The 21532-nt window shown below is 33.1% G+C and overlaps 1 protein-coding gene across 11 annotated transcripts in view; it reads left to right on the top strand.

The window, feature by feature from the left end:
- VPS13B (vacuolar protein sorting 13 homolog B) overlaps positions 1 to 21532 on the top strand; it is a 780541-nt gene that overhangs the window by 47798 nt on the left and 711211 nt on the right. For all 11 annotated transcript variants that reach the window (XM_070477337.1, XM_070477338.1, XM_020914637.2 and 8 more), the window contains 3 exons: positions 7895 to 8062; positions 11243 to 11424; positions 14718 to 14892. In XM_070477337.1, coding sequence (XP_070333438.1) covers positions 7895 to 8062; positions 11243 to 11424; positions 14718 to 14892 — 525 coding nt within the window. The remainder of the gene's footprint in view (positions 1 to 7894; positions 8063 to 11242; positions 11425 to 14717; positions 14893 to 21532) is intronic.

Genomic DNA, 21532 nt, shown 5'->3' with positions numbered 1-21532 from the left:
ACAGCAAGTTGATATCTCATTTTCTTTGCAATTTCTGATCTTGTTATCTGGAACAGTCTTTTTCAAATTATGCATCCTGACCAGTGAGTGTATTGTGCAAGCAGTTTAGTGGGTCATGGAAAGCATTTAAAAAATATATAGCATAGACTAGAAAACCTCAGTGTGTGTGGCGTGTAATAAAGGTTAATCATATTTCAAGAGACTTACACATATGTGTGCTTATTCTGGGTTATGATGTAATATTTCTTGCTGGGAGAGAGGTCAAAAGAGTTTGAATCTGACTGAGTTGAACCATTCACATTTACTTTCAGTTAATATATAGGCCGGAACCTTCAATAACTGCTAATAATAACAGGTTGAGTTGTGGGCCTAAGATATTCAGTAAGATATATTGACAGTTCCTATTTAGAGGAAAATTTAAGGATGTTTCATTTCTTTCTTTCTTCATTCATGCTTTCCTCAGTAGTCTCTGCACTTTAGCTTAGAAATGGGATCACTTCTAATTGATTCTGTAGTCCTCTGCTTTCTAAAGTGTACAGCCTTTGGATTTTTTGAAGGTCATTGTAAGAAGCCAGCCTTTTATGCACTGCCTCTACATTTTCTTTAAAATGGCTTTAATTTATTCAGGGCTTCTTAATTAACTGATGTGTTTTTTCTGATTAAATATTTTTTCATTAAATATTTTTTCTACTTATTTGGTCAAGAAGCTCAGATAAATTTTGTGTTCCAGTGCATAGTTCATTTTTCTTTTGTCATATAATTGTCTCTTCCATTCTTTTCTCCTTACCTTTTTACTCAGAATATATATGTATATGTATGTATACATGTGCAGGGTTTGATAGAAATATTCAGGGTATAGAGAAACTAAAAATCATGCCCACTGGGTCTGAAGTGACCTAGATATCTTTGATATTCATCATCTGTCATGGAGGTTAGCAAATATTTTCTGCGAAGACCCAGTTATTAAATATTTTAAGCTTTGCAAGCCATGTATTTTCTGTTACAGCTGTTCCACTTTTCTGATGTACTGGTGAAATCAGTCATAAACTGTAAATAAATTAATGTTTGTGATTGTGTTCCAATAAAACTTTATAAAAACAGATGGCACAGCCTCATTTGGTCAGCTCCTGACCTAATACAATGTCTGGTTCTTGATAGCCATTTATGTATTTATTGCATTGCACAAAAACTCAACTGCATAAAATCACCCAGAGTTTTCAGACTCTGATAATCAGGGTCATAGTGTCCTTGAAATGTAGAAAGAGAAGCTACTTCAGACGTTTCTGGTTTAGCTGGCTGTCTTTTTTGGGATGTGGACCTTTGAAAATCTTTTGAAATAGTTATAGACCCATGTATGCACATTTAAAATTTGCATGTTACTTTAGGATATTCACGTACTAGTGAAGTCTGTCTATAGGCCCCAGCTAAGCCTCTGATCTAGCTTTTGTTTCATGGATGAGAAAATGGCAACTTAGATATTTTGATGTAGATGATGAATACCTTATTATAATTTGTAATACCTGTGGTATACGGCTTCCCAGGTGGCTCAGTGGTAAAGAATCTGTCTGCTAATACAGGAGAAGTGGGTTTGATCCCCAGATCAGGAAGATCTCTTGGAGGAGGAAATGGCAATTCACTGTAGTATTCTTGCCTGGAAGATCCCATGGACAGAGGAGCCTGGCGGGTGGCAGTCCATGGGGTCGCAGAGTCGGACATGCTTTAGTGACTGAACATGCACACACCTGTGGTATACGTGAGGTGGACCTTGTTAAATTAGTAGTCATTTAATCAAGGTTTTGTCTTCTGCAGAAAATGCCAAATATGAAATGGAAGCTGTGTTGCGCGTCTGTGTGTTTGCTTGCCTAATGCTTGTCACCTTAGGCTGGTTAGGGCTTGGTTTTTTGAAAACAATCTCTTGTATGGAGTTTAATAATAACTGGAGAATATATCAAATAATTTAAGAATATTTGTAATGTATCAACTGTTCAAGAGCCTGAACCAAAAATGGCGATGTATTATTCTAGAAGATAGCACAATCATTTCTTACCACTTGCAGAAGCTCAGCAATTTAAACTCTCATCACTGTGCCTTTCTGGAACATTTAAGAATAGAGTCCCTTGTTGTAAATGAAAAAGAAATGCATAGCTTATTTTACATTTTCTATTTTTATGCTTTTATTATTGTAACATTTTTTATTAACATTTTCAGGGAAAACTTAAAGAAGTGACTAATTGTGTAAGTTAAGTTAATGTTAACTGGAGAACACATTAACATAAATTTCAGGAAACTAGCATGACAGAAATGTCATGTTTGCTTTATGTACCAGTTAAAGTCAGTGTTGTATCAGAAGCCCAGACTCCCTTTATCCAGAGGCTCTGCTGTTCCCTACCCAGGTTTTGAATTGTAGTTTTCAGCTTTTTCAAGAGGATGCTCTGAAGGAGACCTGTCCACTTCTTGCTACCTCCAGGTTGAAAGTGATGTATATTCTTCTCAAATTTCATTGAAGAAAATTATTTTTATTGATGTTATGTATGTTTTAGAGTCATATCTCAGTAACAGTTCTGTATTCTGAAAGGGGAAGCACAAATATTGATGGGTAGCTAGCCATTTCTGTCATACAGGTGTTCTTTCTCTTTAATATACTTGTTGCAGACAACCTGGAAACTAATCCCATCAGTGTAAAACCCGAGACTGCCAGCCACGTGGCAGAGCTGTTCTCCTGGGTTCCCTACCCTCCTGCTCTCTACCCGGGTGCCCTTTCCCAATAAAATCTCTTGCTTTGTCAGCACATGTGTCTCCTCGGACAATTCATTTCCGAGTGTTAGACAAAAGCCCTGCAACATACTGACAAAGTACAGTATGATTTTGTCAATAACCTTTAAGATATCTAACATTTATGTTTTGTTCATAACAGAAAAAAGTGATAACTAGAGAGTTTTTAACTTCATTCTGACTAGATTGAATTTCAAAATATTGCTTCAGTTCCCTAAATCTGATGCTGAAGCAACTAGTTGAAGGCTGTCTTTGCCCTCAGAATTAATGGCTTTGTATATTGTAAACTACTAATTACAGTGCAAAACCAGAGCAAAGAGCTCTAAGGAAGCACAGTTAATGCTTTTAGGATATTAAAAGGAAGGAGCAATTATGTCCAGGTATGTGAGTCCTCTGACATACAAAGGTAAAATGGGGAGGTAAGAAAGATGGAAAGTGAAAGGATGGGAGATGGCATAGTAGACAAGTACTATCCAAAAATAAAATCAGCCAAAATAAAACTTAATGCAAGAACATTAATGGCCAGATGCTGAGTTATGTTAAAAGGTACAGTTCTCGAAACAATATATGATGAATTTTTATGTACTTAACAACTTACCTTTGAAATGTGGTAGATCAAGCAGGACTCCCCCACCCCTCCCCCCCAAAGAAATCCCCAAACTGGATCTTTAAATATCAAAATTGACAGGATTATTTTATGGAAACATAAAACTCTGTTCTCAGCAGATAAGACAGTGTACATTTTTTTGATGTACACATTTGGTATCTATAGACACAGAAAAAGACTTGGTTAAAAAGGTCTTGAAAAATTTCAGAGATTCATTATCAAAGACCATCCTCTCTGGCCACAATACAATTAAATTAGAATAACTACTCATATGTTTGAATTGATTGCTACAGTTTTATTATTTGTTTTTTCTTTGTAAGCTCTGATTTTCATTTTTCTATTTCCCCTCTCATGCTAGTTGTTTACTTTTCAGTGTCCTGAAATAACTGCTCCATACTTTCTTTCTAGGTTTTGTGGCTATTTTCAGTGAGAAAGAATGGAATATGCTTACTTTTATGTTACTTAGGACTGGAACCTGTTAACATTTTGATGTACAACCTTTTGGAGACATTTTTTCTGTGTGTGTGTGCATGCATATACACATACACTTGTACATTTTCTTTTGTAATTTGCATTTTTTAATGTTAGGAACATGTTTCAAGGACATTAATTTTTTTCATATAAAAAAATTTAGCTGCACCGGGTCTTAGTTGTGGCACAGAGGATCTCTTTCAGTTGTGGCATGCAGGATCTAGTTCCCAGACCAGGGACTGAACCCTGGTCTCCTGCACTGGGAGCATAGAGTGCTAGCCACTGGATCACCAGGGAAGTTCCCTTTTTCACATTGTTATTTTAATCATTAGCATGTATTATATTGTGTTCCACAGTTTATTTAATCAATTCCTTTTTGTTAGTTTTTTGGTTTTTTTTCATTTTCAGTTTTGTAAAATTCTCTGACAACATACTGGCATGTAAATCTTTGCACATACCTCTGTTTAGTCTATAGCATCAAAATTTGTGAATAATTTTAAAGTTTTGACACGTGTGACCAAATTATTCCCTGTGAAAAATTTAACAGTTTTTTTCTTACAAGCACATTTTTAGCCCAATGCTGTTTTTCACTATTGTATTTCTTTAAATCTTTTATAGGTGGGAAATGCTGTTTTATTTTTTATTATTAAGTGGAATTATTAATTTTTTTACCATGTTATTCTCCTGTCGTTTTGTGATGTAGAAAATCTAACTTTTGCATTTTGTTAGCTGATCGACATTCAGTATTGTTCAGTTTTATCTTTTGGATTTTCTATATAAAAAACAGTCATCTTCATGTAATGATAATTTTGTGTTCTTGTCAGTACTTACACTGATTTCTCTTTTGTACCCTAATTTAGTTGTTTATAACTTCTGTGACTATCTTAAATAATAATACTGATAAGTATCTTGAACTCATTGCTATTTTCCTTAGCTCCTACAGTAGCTGCCCTAAGTTATCTTTTAGTTACCAAAACTGATAGATTTTTAAAAATTATTATTGAACTTCTCTACTGCATTACCAATAGGAATTCTTAATCTTAACCTTCTAAAAATGTTTTTTTTTCATTTATTTTTATTAGTTGGAGGCTAATTACTTTATTGTAGTGGCTTTTGCCATACATTGACATGAATCAGCCATGGATTTACTTGTATTCCCCATCCCGATCTCCCCTCCCACCTCCCTCTCTACCTGATCCCTCTGGGTCTTCCCAGTGCATCAGGCCCGAGCACTTGTCTCATGCATCCAACCTGGGCTGGTGATCTGTTTCACCCTTGATAATATACATGTTTCGATGCTGTTGTCTCGAAACATCCCACCCTCGCCTTCTCCCACAGAGTCCAAACGTCTGTTCTTTACATCTGTGTCTCTTTTTCTGTTTTGCATATAGCGTTATCATTACCATCTTTCTAAATTCCATATATATGTGTTAGTATACTGTATTGGTCTTTATCTTTCTGGCTTACTTCCCTCTGTATAATGGGCTCCAGTTTCATCCACCTCATTAGAACTGATTCAAATGAATTCTTTTTAAAGGCTGAGTAATATTCCATGGTGTATATGTACCACAGCTCCCTCATCCATTCGTCTGCTGATGGGCATCTAGGTTGCTTCCATGTCCTGGCTATTATAAAAAGTGCTGCGATGAACATTGGGGTGCACATGTCTCTTTCAGATCTGGTTTCCTCCGTGTATATGCCCAGAAGTGGGATTGCTGGGTCATATGGCAGTTCTATTTCCAGTTTTTTAAGGAATCTCCACACTGTTCTCCATAGCGGCTGTACTAGTTTGCATTCCCACCAACAGTGTAAGAGGGTTCCCTTTTCTCCACACCCTCTCCAGCATTTATTGCTTGTAGACTTTTGGATAGCAGCCATCCTGACTGGTGTGTAATGGTACTTCATTGTGGTTTTGATTTGCATTTCTCTAAAATGTTTTATTTTGAAATAATTTCAGCCTTCCAAAAAAGGCAAGAACATTACAGAGAACGTACTTTTCCTTTAATTATTTGAGCATAAGTTGCTTATATCATGCTTCAGTAACCCCAGCTAAATTTTACACCAAAAACTTGATCAGGAAGTTTTTAGGTACTGTAACCAAGTCATCAACCATGGAATTTCTGTTTTTGAGCAACTTGGTTTCCTAGTGACCATGTTAGGGCAAATACTGTCTGTTTGTAAAGTAGGTTTGTAAAACAAGCTTTTTTGTTTTTAGTCACTAAGTTGTGTCCGACTATATTGCAACCCTATGGACTGTAGCCCACCAGGCTCCTCTGTTCATGGCATTTTCCTGGCAAGAATACTGGAGGGGGTAGCAGCCATTCCCTTCTTCAGGGGATCTTCCTGATCCAGAGATGGAACCTGGGTCTCCACCGTTGTAGGCATTTTTTTTTACTGTAGAAGCCATCAGGGAAGCTCCCTCTTTGAACACTTGATTATTTTACTGTGGTGGATTGGCTTATTCATCTCAGCCTGTATAACGGGAAACTGAGAGAGGGTATTGACATGTAGGTGCAAAATGCATCTGTTTTTCTGTCAGTTACAGTACATTTATAGTATTATGTTTCTGTCATTATTTTGCATTATGTGTTTTCTGAGAGTCACTGCCCTTCTCCCTCTCCTTTTTCTTCCTCCCCCCACAATAAAAACTTATGAACTCTTAAGTGGTTTTTATGAATTCTTTATTTATGACAGGTTTTCAGAAATAGGAAAATCAGTATTAGTCATGCTTCTTGACTTCTCAGAAGCTGTTTATTTTTAACATCTGTGTTGAATAGTGATAGCATGAGGGAAGTATACATTTTAAGGGTGAGCATTTTGATACTTAAAGTTTATTTTTGAAGCTTAATTTATGTATCATTTTAGCATCTATCTTCCCCTGGTACAATAATGTCTGAAACCTTAAATCTTACTGATACTTCATGTGTTAATTTTATAGCATATGATAATTGACACTTTGAAAGTTGCTAATATAAGAAAAACTTGAATTTTGTCATTGTACATTTCTTTTCTATTTGTATCCATTGGGAATGAGTGAAGGAATTGGTTTTTGCTAACATGTTATGGTTGAATAACTTTAAATAAGTTTTCTTGGAGCAGGCTTCAGTGTAGGTGTTAACAATGTTAGCTGCTGACAGAAGTTGATTCTGTTTTGTCCAGTAAACTTGTGGTTTAAAGAGTATAAGCAGATAGTTATTTAATTAAATAGCTATTTTTATATAGGTTTTATAGTGGAAAATACATTTGAATAGCTTTTAATCTTTTTCTGTCTTTTTTAATGCTATTTATGCTTAGTTTTATTTATATTTCCTATTAAATTTCTCAGTAATATATCTGTATACTTATTGTGTCAAAAACTTCTGATATTATGAGTTCCTGTTATGCTTTTATCTGTTCTCTTTCCTTACTTTTCTCTTTTGTCTTCATCTTTGTGCTGTTTTCCCTCTCTTTCTTTTAGTACTTTCTGTATTTTCTTCCTCAGTCATATTCTCCCTTTCCCATGTCACTATTATACATTATTTAGTAGAAGTAGTCACATTCATTGTGATGGTCATGTTTCTTTTATCTTCCTTTCTCGAGGCCTAGTTTTTGAGTATTTTAATGGCTATTTAAAAGTAGGAAGAGAAGATGGTAGCTGAAAAAATAACCTTAAAGAAGTTTTTCTTCTTACATATGGTATTATGAGTATACGGTAACATTGTTTCATTTGAGAAAATGTTTATAAAATGGGCAGAAATCAAAGTACTTGTAGATTAGGATGGCCTTTGGATGAGATCTAGTATTATGTTAAAAAGGTGTGGCTTCTATGATTTCTCTAGTACGTGAAACTTCATGATGCAGAACTTCTTTGCAGGGGTGTTTGTTGAGAAGGATTTGGTACTTATTAACTCTTTGGCCAGTCTATTTCCCTATCTGAATGTTGGTTTTGTCATTGCAAAAGATGCTAAATGATACTCATTGTTCATGTACATTAAGTTCAGTAACATTTTGAGAATAATTATTGATTTAGCATCTGATTGGAATCTTTTTTCCCCTATTTTATAGGCTATGTACAGAGTCTGATCAGACGAGTTGTAAATAATGTAAATATTGTTATAAATAATCTGATACTAAAATATGTTGAGGATGATATTGTCCTTTCAGTCAACATCACATCTGCAGAATGCTATACAGTAGGTGAATTGTGGGATCGTGCATTCATGGATATTTCTGGTGAGTAAACATCAAGATTAGTATAGCTTTTTCTTCCGTTGAAACATTTATCTTGGATTCTAAACCTTTTTTGAGCCACCAGCCTCTTTGCTAGTCTACTGAAAGCTTTATATCTTCATCCTGAAAAAAATGCACTTATATTAAATTTAGCATACAATTATAGGAGATTATTAGACCGTCAGATGAAGAAATCGGACTTATTTTCAAATACTGTTAATTTTTATTCTTATCTCATGCTTGTTTCAAATGTTAATATCGTATTTTACAGTACTATGGGTTGAAGGAATAAAAATTAAATAATAGTTAAAATTTTGAATGTTTTTGAAAGAGGAAAGGGAATGTGTTGCTTTTACATAGTTCAGTAATGGCAAAACTGTATCTGACTGTGTGTTTTAGATTTGTATACTGCAGAGCATATTTGGGATTTTTGGATAATCACAAAGCCTCCCTTATGTGCTGCATTTTCCTTATGCTTATATTAAAAGAACTATTAAATAATAATATATTTTTAATAACTACCAAATACTTATTATTTTATATATTATGTTCAACATGGAAGGTAGGCATGTTGTGAAGCTTTGAAAATACAGCTATGAAAAAAATAGTGTTGCTGTTTTGCTAGAGGACATAATAGTTAAAAAAGTCACAACGCTTTTTGATACACGTTCTGACAGGGTAGGGAGTGGATATTTTTGGAAAATATAGTAAGGAGACTATTGTGAATGCCTTTTATCTGTGATTTGCCATTGTACATAATTTGTAAAGTTGCTGGCACTAAAGTTAGACTACCTGAGTTTGAATCTTGATTCTCTCAACTTCATAGAGATGTATGATCTTGTGTGAGTTACTTTGCGGTTTCTTATTTTCCTCAAATACATACCATAGCATAAAAGGACTTGGTACATAGTAAGTGCTCAGAAAGTGAGCTGCTATTATTATTATTTAAATTAATTTTCTCAGATTCTCTTTACAGTTCCATAAAGTGATATCCTCTCTCATTGGTTTAGTTTTGTATTCATTTTTTTAAGTCCTAGTTACAAGAAAGCAAAGTGAAATTGAATCTCAAGGTTTCCTAACTCGCCTTGTTAAGGCATACAAATAAGAACTAGAAGAACTGAAATACAGTTGTTTTGTGTGTTCTTTAAGGTTTGGCCTTCACATTTTAAAAATGAAAAATAATCCTGATATTGCAGCTCTGTTGTAAGGTATAAATAAGAACATGCGAAAACCCAAGCTTGTTTCTGAGATATTGTCAGTGCCTCTAAAAGGGGAAGGGAAGCAGTATCTAATCTACTTCAGAAGTTAAAGGATTAAAACAAAATTGTTAAGAAAGAACGAAGTCTTCATATATGGTAAAACATGGATGAATTTTGAAAACATTATACATGCACGTAAGCATTTCTTTAAGACATACATAGTACTTAGGAGTGGGTTTGTTAGGAGGGTATGCAAATGTTCACATTTTCAAAATAATGCAGTCTCTTTTTCTACAGTGCTTGTTAGGTGAGCATAATTATTACCCTCATTTTATAGATTGGATTGTAGCACATTATCTGAAAACACCAGAAGTAGAATTCATTTTGTATGTTTTTAAGATAGTTCCTATTAGTGTTTAGGAAAGTATTTTTCAAAACTTAATCCTTTTCACTTTCACAGAAACATTTTCTAGAATATCCTTGAAATATGATCACTTTAGCATAAAGTGATTCTTATAGCTTAATGGAGAAGAACATGTGCTCTGGAGTAAGGTTTTCAGAGTTTGAATTATAGCTCTGCTCTTTATAAACTGTCTGAAAAGACAAATTATTTATCCTTATTGTGCCTTCATTCCACAGCTTTGAAACAGAGCCATATAGATACTATAAGAGAGAATGACTGCAAAAGATTTAGTGTAGTGTCTAACAGCAAATACTCAGTGAATTATAATTACTATAAAGAGAGGGAAGAAAGCATCTAGAGGGTTTCTTTCATTTCTTATGATAATTTTTCCTATTTTGATAATTTCTTTAATTTGTGTACATGTATATAATAGTAACTAAATCATTTATGTACTGTGTAACATGAAATAATGTGGTAAGTTTGTATTTTTTTCAGCTAAAAAATTTAAAATTTATTTCCTTAATAAAACCTTACTATTTTCATACATGTACGTACTTTTTACATGTCTTAAAAACTTAAATCCAAAAGAAGACAACAAAATTAAATGCTGAATTAATTAGAGGTTGCCAGGATGTACTCAGAAATAGAATGGACTAAAATATAGTTTATTGTTTCGAAGATTGCCATGGCCATAGTGTATGAATAGTTGTTAACTTAAAATCACTGACTAGGTAGATTTGGGCCTGATATTTATCGAGGAATTATTGTTAGAAATACATTTTCTAAAGGTTTTGTTCTCTAGTTTGATACTTTACCAGCAATTGTTTCCATTTTTATTCCTTGAAAAGAAACTTTATAAAATTACTGGTAATTTGGTAATTTCTTCCTTAGTCATTATTTAAAAACATGTTGGCCACTAGAATTTTCTGTGATGATGGAAATGTTTTACTTTTTACTGTCAAGTACCCTAGCCACTAACTGTATGTGGCTTTTGAGTACATGCAATGTGGCTAATGCAGCCAAGGACCTGAAATTTTATTTTCGTATAATTTTAATTAATTCATAGGTAAGTTTAAATAACACTGTATTGATGGTGGCTTTCATATTGAAGAGTGCAAACTTTGAGAAGAGCAGTAAGTTTTTCAGTGGAGAAATAAATGCTAAATAACCGACTATTACTCAAATGTTTTTATAATGTGGTTTTTCAAGAATTTTATTGTTATTTAATATTCCATTGCAGATAGTGAAATGTAGAAAAATTTTTATAAACTTTGTCTTAAATTTGTAGTTGGGAGTCAAGCAAATTGGGGACAAGCTGCTTCATTTCTTTGGCTTCTATTTGATTCTTCATACATTAAATGGGGATTATTGTGCCTATTTCATAATATTATTGGAAGCTTTCAGTGATACATTAAATGTGAAGTTCTGTTCACAGGTGCTGACAGTTCTATATTAAATGCTTTATTAATCTCATTTCTGCTATTATTATTTTCTTATTACTGTTATACTAATAAATAATTGCCTTGTTTTTCCTTCTAACGTTACTTTTTACTTAAAATGTTTTTCTTTTTTCTTTTATAGCGACTGATCTGGTGTTGAGAAAGGTTATCAATTTTTCTGACTGTACAGTTTGTCTTGATAAACGAAATGCCAGTGGTAAAATAGAATTCTACCAGGATCCTTTATTGTACAAGTGTTCCTTCAGAACTCGTCTGCATTTTACATATGATAACCTAAATTCCAAGATGCCATCTGTTATAAAAGTAGGTGTTTCTTTTCCTAGGAGTCAAGTTGCATGTTTCTATTTTACTTATTGATTGTTATACATACTAATCATTGTTAAAAAGCAATGAGGAAATTAACCTCAAATATATAATGTAAAAAAGTTTTCTTTTTATTATAATTTTTATGTTATTATGTATTATAATTTTTTTCATTTTGTGTTCTAATAGAGATATTTTGGGGACAACTTTTTTTTTCCTGTGACTGTAGATTCTGTTTTAGTTTGTCCAGCTGATTGTTAGTGTTTTTCTCTTCAATTAGATAGAGGAGATCATATCAAAAAGTGTGTTTATACCCACGGTGGACTGAATATTAGTCTGTATTTCAATCCTTACAAATTTTTCATCTGATAATAGTTTCTGACCCTTGTTTTTCTTAGATAACTTTATAAGACTTAATTTGCTTATCTATTAGTTTATTGGTTAAGAAATTTTAGTTGTCTGTGGTTTCATAATGTGATTAAAATCTTAAGAATAGTGAATGTTTCAGTAATGTCTTTGATCCATGTGAAAATTTGTTCTCCAGGTATTGGCAAATATTTTTAGTGTGTATAGTTATTCTCTAAGTATAAATTTTGTGTTTTATTGCATAAAAATTTTCTATATCTCTTATCTATTTGTCTGTCTTTGAAAAAGAATTTACAGTGACCTGTGATCTTGTTAACTAAGTTTTAACATGGAATAAATTTTTATTATTGAATTATAAGCTTTTGTACTGTAATAAAAAAGCCAGTCCTAAGTCCAAACACTGATATTGATCACTGCTTGTTTTGGCTTGGCTATATAAATTATTTATTATTTTTACGTTGTGCTTTTAAAACATAAAACATGTCACTTTATGTAACTTTGTATTTATACGTGAATTCCACCCATTTTCTTCGGTAGTGCTCAGTCTTGAGTATCTTTTTTTCCTTACGCTTTGTACAGGACACATTGTTTTCTTTAAATTCTGTTACTCTTTCCTTCTGTTTTTGAATTAGTTTCTTAGGCAAATGTAAGCGTGGAATAGTGTTGATTGAATAGTAACTGTGTCCCTATCCCAGGACAATGGACTTAAACATCCCTTCTTTGATCTTGACTCTACCAGTGAAGTTGGGGAATGTTAAGAGTAAATTCAAGATAAATTTTGAAAGCAAGTAATGGGTATAGGGAAACCTTACCATATAAAAATTTTTTTATTGCTCTTTAATACAGATTTAATTGTACATTTTAGGATGTGGGTAAATTAGAGGAGAGTGGTACCATTTATGCTTAACTGAAATTAAATTTTCAGTTTTTTATTCATAGTATTGTGATATAAGATTTGGTGTTTTGAGTTAGAGCCATGCTTTTTTCATCTTTTAGTCCTAGGAAATAAGTATTAAATGGACATGGTTAAGCTCATTGATCATCTCAAAGACGGGGAATTTCCAAAACTGTTTGAGACACTCTTAATTACTTGTCTAAGATTTTCATGTATGTTTCATTAAGTGACTTTTGAATTTATTTGTATTTGGGTAGACTTTTTGTAATTTTCTATCTTTTTTGAGTAATAAATGTCTTAGAGATTGTATCATCTATGAGATACAGAGCATATAGATGTGTTATTTAACATTTCCCCTGTTGTAAAAATTTACTTTTTCTTAACAGTTTTTCAGAGGAATGAAAGTATACCCATAAATCTTTGACCACATCTCTGATTGATTGCTTAGGAATGATTTCTGTAATTGCAAATATCTTATTAATGGATTTAAACTTTTAAGGCCTGTCATTTGAACTACAAAATTGCTTCCAGAAACGTTTAACCAGTGTATATGCTCATGAACATTAAGGGGGTGCCTGTATTATACTCTGCTATCCTTAAATATGATCATACTTAAAAAAGCCAACTTGTTTAGCAAAAATAATGCAATTTAATATTAATTTGATTATTAGTGAACTTAGATATTTTAAAATATGTTCACTGGCCATTATTTTTTTGAAAAATTCATTCAGGTTCTTTGTCAGTTTTCCTGTTGTTGGTTAGCTTTATTGATTTTAAAGATATTTATATGTATAATGTATAAAGTATCATATTTTAAAGGTATATATGTTTATGTGTATAAGATTTTAAGTGCATACATATGTGCATACAGGCTTGACGTTGGTTTTGCTAAGACAGCTATCACTGGTGCTATTGGTGCCATATGGTATTTAAGAGGATGTGGCAGAGAAATGTCAGATTTAAGAAGGGCTTCGCAGGCCTGCATTGCACACCTGCACAACCCTGCCTTGATTTTCTTACCTCTTCATAGACTTTTTGGTGTATGATTTTTGTCAGTTTTTAAAACCTGTACTCATATTTGAATATGGCATTTTATACCTCCCTGTATAACTTGCTTCCCTTCAAGTACAGTTTTTTTGTGCTTTTATCCCTAAAGATATGCTGATTGCCATTACTTTTTCAAGTTTAATAGACACTCAAATACCAGTTGGTTAAAATAAACCTTCCAAAAGACTTACTTTATGGCTTAATTGGTTTTATTCCATGTTTATGTAACAATAGGAAATTATTATATTGAGCTTGTCTTTATATTTTATTGATGTATTGTTCTTTAAGGAGAACTTTGGTTGTTGACTTTGTGCCTTATTGATAGTAATTAGTCTTATTTCTTATAATTGATTCATGTTGTAAATTTTATGCCATGTTTAATTCTTTAAAGTTTGTTTTGAGAAATTTTCCTGGTCATATATTCACTTTGTTTTCTATATCTGACAGTTATTTTACCATGTGCATACTTCCATAGTTATAATGTTAGTAGTTTACTCACTTAACATGTTTTTTAGGATATATATGCATTCTTTTTAGTTAATAAAGCTGGAAAGGGTGGATTAATGACTTATGAAATGACATCATGAAACTTTTATTCTTATGTGTGACAGAGATCTTTATGGTTTTTGTTGGAGTACTGTTATACTCTTAATATTTTAGGATGGGTATTTTTTTAACAAAAAATTTTGGGAAAAGTTATCTTGAAATCCATTGTGACTGTATCTTCTCATGATCATTTCTATTTCCGCTTAGATAGTTGGGATTAACATTACTTCTGTCTAAAGTTACTGATCATCATAGGAAAATTTGTTTAAATTTTTAAGATTTTAGAACTGTCATTTTGGCTTAAATATTAGAAACGTTGAGACATTACTGTTTTTCCTACGGTACTCCATTTTAAGGCTTAACATTTCTGTACTTATGTTTAAATAATATTCTCTTTGAATATACTTCTGTTGATGCTTTTGTTTTCTCCAAAATACAGATTCATACCTTAGTAGAGAGTTTGAAACTTTCTATCACTGATCAACAGTTGCCTATGTTTATCCGTATAATGCAACTTGGGATTGCTCTTTACTATGGAGAAATAGGAAATTTTAAAGATGGAGAAACAGAAGATTCTACTTGTCACAATAAAGATATGTTGGGAAATGTTACAGGTAAATACAACAAAATTTTTATAACTATTGTTCTTACAAAAGTGTTTTCACCATTGTGAAACTTGAAAAGCTACAACATTAGATTATGTTTTACAGTATTCTAATATGATGGGATGATTTGCTTAACATTGATTTTTTTCTTTTCTACATTTTGCATACTATTATCACTTTCTTTTTTCTACATGCTAAAAATAACTTGACTATTTCTAGTAGGTGTAAGTGTTTAGAATATGCATTATATAAAAGGATATTCCAATCTCAAGATTTCTTAGTAAGTTATAGTACAGTTGACCCTTGAACACATGGGTTTGAACTGTGTAAGATCCACTTTCACACAAATTTTTTTCAGTAAAACTGCATGATCCATGGTTGGTTGAATCCTCAGATACAGAACTGTGAATATGATAGTGAGTTGACTATAAAGTTATACCTGGATTTTCATCTTCTACTTCTAACCACCTTGTTGTTCAGGGAGCAGCTATATTGATAACTTTTCTATAAAGTCTCACTGAGTTATTTTAACTAAGTTATTTATACTTAATTATCATATGTAATTATAATTAACTCTGTGTGCTGTGCTTAGTCGCTCAGTCATACCTGACTCTTTGTGACCCCATGGACTGCAGCCCGCTATGCTCCTCTGTCCATGGGGATTCTCCAGGCAACAATACTGGAGTGGGTTGCCATGCCCTCCCAGGGATCTTCCTAACCCAGGGATCGAACCCAGGTCTCCTGCAATGCAGGTGGATTCTTTACCAACTGAGCTACCAGGATAGCCTATAATAAACTATAATTATATCTAATTAACTGTATGTTTTGGAGGATACCTAGTTAATTAATTGGAGTATTACTCTTTGAAGTATATACTTCATTGAAAGATACTTAGTGGGTTAAAATTTCACTTATTCAATTCATTATACTTTTACTAAAGCCTCTTGGTGTGTAAGACATTATTGGTGGGAATGTAGGAGAATACAGAGATTAATATACATTGGAGTGGACAGACATGTGAACAGTTAGTTAAGCACTTAAACAGTTAAGTATGATAGCAGATGTTTGACTTATTAACATTAGAGGTATTAACAATTAGGAATAGAAAAATGGTGAAAGGAGTGATAGGGTTTGACTTGTGTTGGTCTGAGTCTCAGGAAAAATTTGGAGAGGGTGATGATTGACTTCCATAGTTAGAGCCTTTAGCTAAAGGGCATTTAAAACTTGGGAACAAATAACCCTATTAAAAAGTGGGCAAACGGCCTTTATAGACCTGTTTCCAGAAAGAATATCCAGGTGGCCAACAAGCATGTGAAAATATGCTCAGTATCATTAGTCATGAAGGGTAATATAAGTCAAAACCACAGTGAGATAGTGCTTTATAGCTACTAACCAATGTAGTTAAAAACGACTCATAGTAAGTGTTGGCAAGGATGTGGGAAAATTGGAACCCTTAAGCGTAGATGGTGGGAATGAATGGTACACAATCTGGTTTGTCAAACAGTTGTACTTAGAGTTAACATATAATCCAGCAGTTCTGTTCCTAGGATTATATGACAGAACTGGTAGAACAGAAACTAGTTGAACAAAACCTAGCATGTAGAAGCTGGTCAGTTCATTTTTTTCCACCCTGCTATTATGGTAAATTTCAAATATTAATAAAAGGAAAATTGAAAGTATTATACAATCAACAGCCACTATGTGGTTGAGTAGATGTGTAGGATCTACTCATCATCTAGATTCTACAGTGCATATTTATCACATTTGCTTATCATGTGTGTGTTCATCTAATGCCACTTTCCCTCCATTGATTCAACCAGTTTTTGCTGCATTTCATGGTTAAGTTATGGACATCAGTATACTTCACTGCTAGATTTCAGCAGCATATCCCTAGCTAGAGTTTATGTTTATTGGCGGTTCTTTTTCTTGTTTTTTTTTGAGGTTAAATTCATAAGGTGAAATGCATAAATGTTAATTTAAGTATGCTATTTAAGAAGTTTTGAGAAATGTGTATGCCTGTGTGATACTGGCCACTCATCAAAATATGTGTCATTAATATCTCAAAAAGTTATATCTCATGCCACTATTCAGTCACTTCCCTTCCTCCAACTGCCTGCCCACCCCCCTTCCACTCAAGAAAACCCTGTTCTGAATCTCTAAAAAAGAAAGAAGCCATGTATTAGTTTTTGCTGATTCTGGAATTTCATGTAAATAGAAACATACAGTAGAAATTCTCCTGTGAAAGGATTCTTTCCTTAAGCATAATATTGTGTTTTTACTTTTCATTTTTAAAAACTTTTTAAGACTTTATTTTTTGAGCAATTTTAGATTTGCAACAAAATTGAAGGGTAGGTACAGAGATTTCCCATATATCCCTGCTCTCATACATACATAACCTCCCCCATTATCAGCATCACTCTACTTATCACAACTGACGAACCTACATCATTATTGCCCAGAGTCAGTAGTTTAGTTAAAGTTCACTCTTGCTGATGTATATTCTGTGGGTTGGACAAATGTATCCATCATTTTGGTAGCCTTCATAGTATTTTCACTGCTTTGAAAGCATTGTATTTTGGGGGTTCTTCTGTGTTATTATATATATCAGTGTTTGTTTCCTTTTTATTGCTAAGTACATTGAATGGCTATGCCATATGAATGTAACATAGTTTATTTAGACATTACCCTGTTGATGAATGCTTGAGTTATTTCCACTTTTGGTTATCATAAGTGAAAATGACCTGGACATTCTTCTGCAAGTCTCTTGAAGACATGTAGCTATTCTTTTTCTTGGTTTAATACCTAACAGAAGAATTACTACATACTTTTTAAAAAAAGAAATTACCAGGCTTTTTTCCCCAAAGTAATTGTGCCATTTTACATTCCCATCAACAATGTATACCAATTGCTTCACATCCTTGGCAACATTTGTTGTTGTCAGTCCTTTTTCACTTTTTGCCATTCTGATGTATATGTTGTGGTTGCTCATTGTGGTTTTAATTTGCACTTCCCTGATCAATTACTTTGAACTTTTTTTGTGTAATTTTTGACAATTAATATATCTGACTTTGTGCCATTTGATAAATATTTGCCTATTTTAAAAACATCTTTGGGTTTCCTTACAGAATGGTGACTTTTTCTCTCAATCTTTTTTATTGAAGTATAGTTGATTTACAGTGTTATGTTAGTTTCTGCTGTCCAGCGAAGTGAGTCAGCTATGTATAAAGGTGGTTCTTTATATATTTTGAATTCAAGAATGACAGTACATGTCAAATACCCTTAGGGAATGTTTTTTTGCTGGTGTCTGACTTGCCCAATTCATTTTTTAATAGGTGTTTCTTGAGCAGTTTTAAATTTTGATTGAATGCAATTTTTAAAATTTTATTTTATGACTATTACTTTATGTGTTCTAAGAAGATTATTAGGTTTGCTCTTTTTTTGTTGTTGTTTTTAAAAAAAAAAAAAAGGTTGCTTGCTTCCAAACACATCTGAATTTTTTTTTTCCCCAGCTGTCTAAAGCAGAAATTCTTAACCTTCTGTTGTGCATGTTATGGATTCTTTTGACACACTGGTAAAGCCAATGAACCTTTTCTTGGAAAGTTTTAAGCACCTTGATTTTAATGTCTTGATGTCCTTTCTTCATGTTATTTGTGCTTGGAGTATATTAAGGTTTTTGTATCTGTGAGTTTATAGTTTTCAGATATACTTAGAAAAATTGGGGGCATTATTTCAAATACCTTTTTCAATTCCCCTTTCTCCTCCTTTGGGGACTCCAATAACATATATATTGGGCTGCTTGAAGTTCCACAGAGCTCTCTGATGTGCTCTTCATAATGTTTTTCTTTTTCCTTTCATTTTCTGGTTTCACTTTTGATAGTTTGTATTTCTGTTCAAGATCACTCGTCTTCTGTAGCTAATCTGCTGTTAATCCCATCTACTTTATGTTTCATTTCAGATACTGTATTTTTCATCTCTAGAGGTTCAGTTGGGATTATTAAAAATATCTTTGTGCTTTTTTTGAATATCATTTTATTTAGATAGCTGTTTTAATGTTTTTGTTTACTAATGCTATGAAATATGTTATTACTAGGTCTTTTTTTGTGGGCTAACTTTTATTTTTCCTCATTGTGATATCCTCCTGCTTCTTTGCACATCTGATAATTGGATGCTAGACATTGTGAATTTTATTTTGTTGGGTGCTGGATATTACTGTATTCTAGAAAACATTTAAATTACTTGGAAGCAATTTAATTCAGTTGTCTTGCCTTAAAGGTTTTTAGATGGGGTCTAAAACCTTTAGCAGCCATTAGCTTAAGCCCAGTTTTATTCCACTACTGAGATAATTACCCCTTTGTGTACTGTACCTCGTCTTCTGTGAATTAGAGCTTTTCTCTTTCTTGGTGGTAGGAACACAGACTATTCCCAGTTGTAAGTCTTGGGGAGTATTTTCTTTGCCCCTTTCTGGTGGTTCTTTTAAAGACCTTAGTTTCCTCATATGAAACTGATGAATACTCAGGTGAAGACTGGAGTGGGGCCCTCTGCAGGCTCAGGAGCTCGTTCTCTCTGAGCAGGTCCTTCTTGTTTGGTCCTCTGTTCTGCAAACTCTAGGTACCTTAGTCTACCTACACTCAGTACTCTGTTTTCTCATCTGTGAGTCCTCTGAGCTCTACTTGGATTCCCTCTTTCTTATTGTAGCTTAGAAACTCATTCTAGACAGTAAAACTGGGCCAGTCAAACTCATTTCCCTTGTTTCTCTTCCTCAGAACTTACTGTCCTTCATTGCCTGAAGTCCAGTGTCTGAAAACTGTTATTTCCTGTGTTTTGTCTTTTTGTTGTTTTTTAATATGTGCTTCAGTATTAACATGTTGAAACAGTGAAGTATAGCAGAAAGTCTAATACCATGGGGAATACATGTAAATCCATGGCTAATTCATTTCAATGTATAACAAAAACTACTGTAATGGTGTAAAGTAATTAGCCTCCAACTAATAAAAATTAAAAAAAAAAATAATAAATCACAAAAAAAAAAAAAAATAAGGACAGGAGCCAACCAAAAGTGTACAGATTAATACTGGTAAAGATATAAAACTGCTGTAATACCTACCTTTTGGTGGGACTCTTTACCCCTTCTCAGTGCCTATGTTGAGAGTTTGTACTTTCTTTCTCTTTAATAAATCCTATTCACTTGCTGCTAAAAAAAAAAAAACAAAAAAAAAAAACAAAGTACTGACGTGTGTAAGATATTTTGAGATAGCTTCACCACTGTTATTTGATATATTTATGATTTCTTTAGGTTTTAGAGTTGAAGGAACTAGTGGTGTAACTGTGATTTGTTACCTGCATTTGTAATTAGAGGAATGCTTCATTTTAGTTAAGTACTGAATATATATTTTTTTCATTGAAAGTTATGAAATTCCTGAATTCTGCCAAAGGGTCCCATGTTAAGATGCACCATTTCAAAGGCAAAGAATATTTTAAGAAATTCTGACCAGAGTTCAAAGAGATGCTTTTTTATTCTTCAGGTCCTAATTCATTCTTTTGACAAAGGAGTAAGCAAGGATTTGGAACTTCAAAAGCATCTTTCATAAAAACTTCATTATTAATTAATAATAAGTGTAAATTATAATGACTGATTTCTTAGACTTCTCTGAGTGATGTTTCTTTTGCTTCAAAAGATCAAGCAGTGGGATACTTCTGTTGAACGGTTTTGATAAGAGAGGTCCAGAGTTCAGCTCTGTGGACCCAGTCTGGTCTTGGGTTGAGCTGACCTGACTTTTTGTTTTACTACCAAGATGATATTCAGTGATGATGCCGTATTTGAGATCTTATTAGGGACAGTTAATAATAAGGTTTCTTTATTCCTCAGTAGAAATTTATATGGTATTTATGGTTAAACAGCAAGATATGAAGATGATGTAAAACATTTTCTGGATTTTTAAGTTTTCTAATTTATGTTGAAGTAAAATGACTAAGGTCTCTTGGTACTGTATTTTAGGTACTCTAGTTATTATTCATCAAGTTTTGTCCCAGATGAAAGAGGTCAGTAGCCATGTGTTACGACTTAAAAGTCTATGATGTTCCAAAAATCTCCTGTCATGAGGATTAAAAAAGTTAAGTTGTTCTCACCAGAAAACCTAGAAGTGAATCTGAATGAGGATGATGTTTAATTGAATATGTGTATTTATAGATTTATCAGTGAAGAGTAGATATGAGTGAATCTGCTGGCAGCTGCTTATACCATGAATTTGTTTAAAAATAATTTCTCCCCTAAATTCCATGATGATCTGCCTCATTTGTTTGTATTGTTAGAATAATGTTAAAGGACCTTGATGGATTTTCTCTTTAAAAAGGTAGAATAAGTTACAGTAATTGGAATTTAAAACTTTAGTTTGCCAATTTATAACCAAATAAAACTTCTTTGCTATGATTTTTTCATCTGTAGAATAAGAAAGATGTTATTCACTAATTCAGATCAGTTGCTCAGTTGTGCCCAACTCTTTGTGACCCCATAGACTGCAGCGAAGCACCAGGTTTCCCTGTCCATCACCAACTCTCAGAGCTTGCTCAAACTCCTATTCATCGAGTCAGTGATGCCATCTAACCATCTTATCCTCTGTCACCCCCTTCTCCTGCCCTCTGTCTTTCCTAG

This window comes from Odocoileus virginianus, chromosome 15 (assembly GCF_023699985.2).
Source record: "Odocoileus virginianus isolate 20LAN1187 ecotype Illinois chromosome 15, Ovbor_1.2, whole genome shotgun sequence".
NCBI lineage: Eukaryota > Metazoa > Chordata > Mammalia > Artiodactyla > Cervidae > Odocoileus > Odocoileus virginianus.
This window is presented reverse-complemented; position numbering and strand designations above follow the sequence as displayed.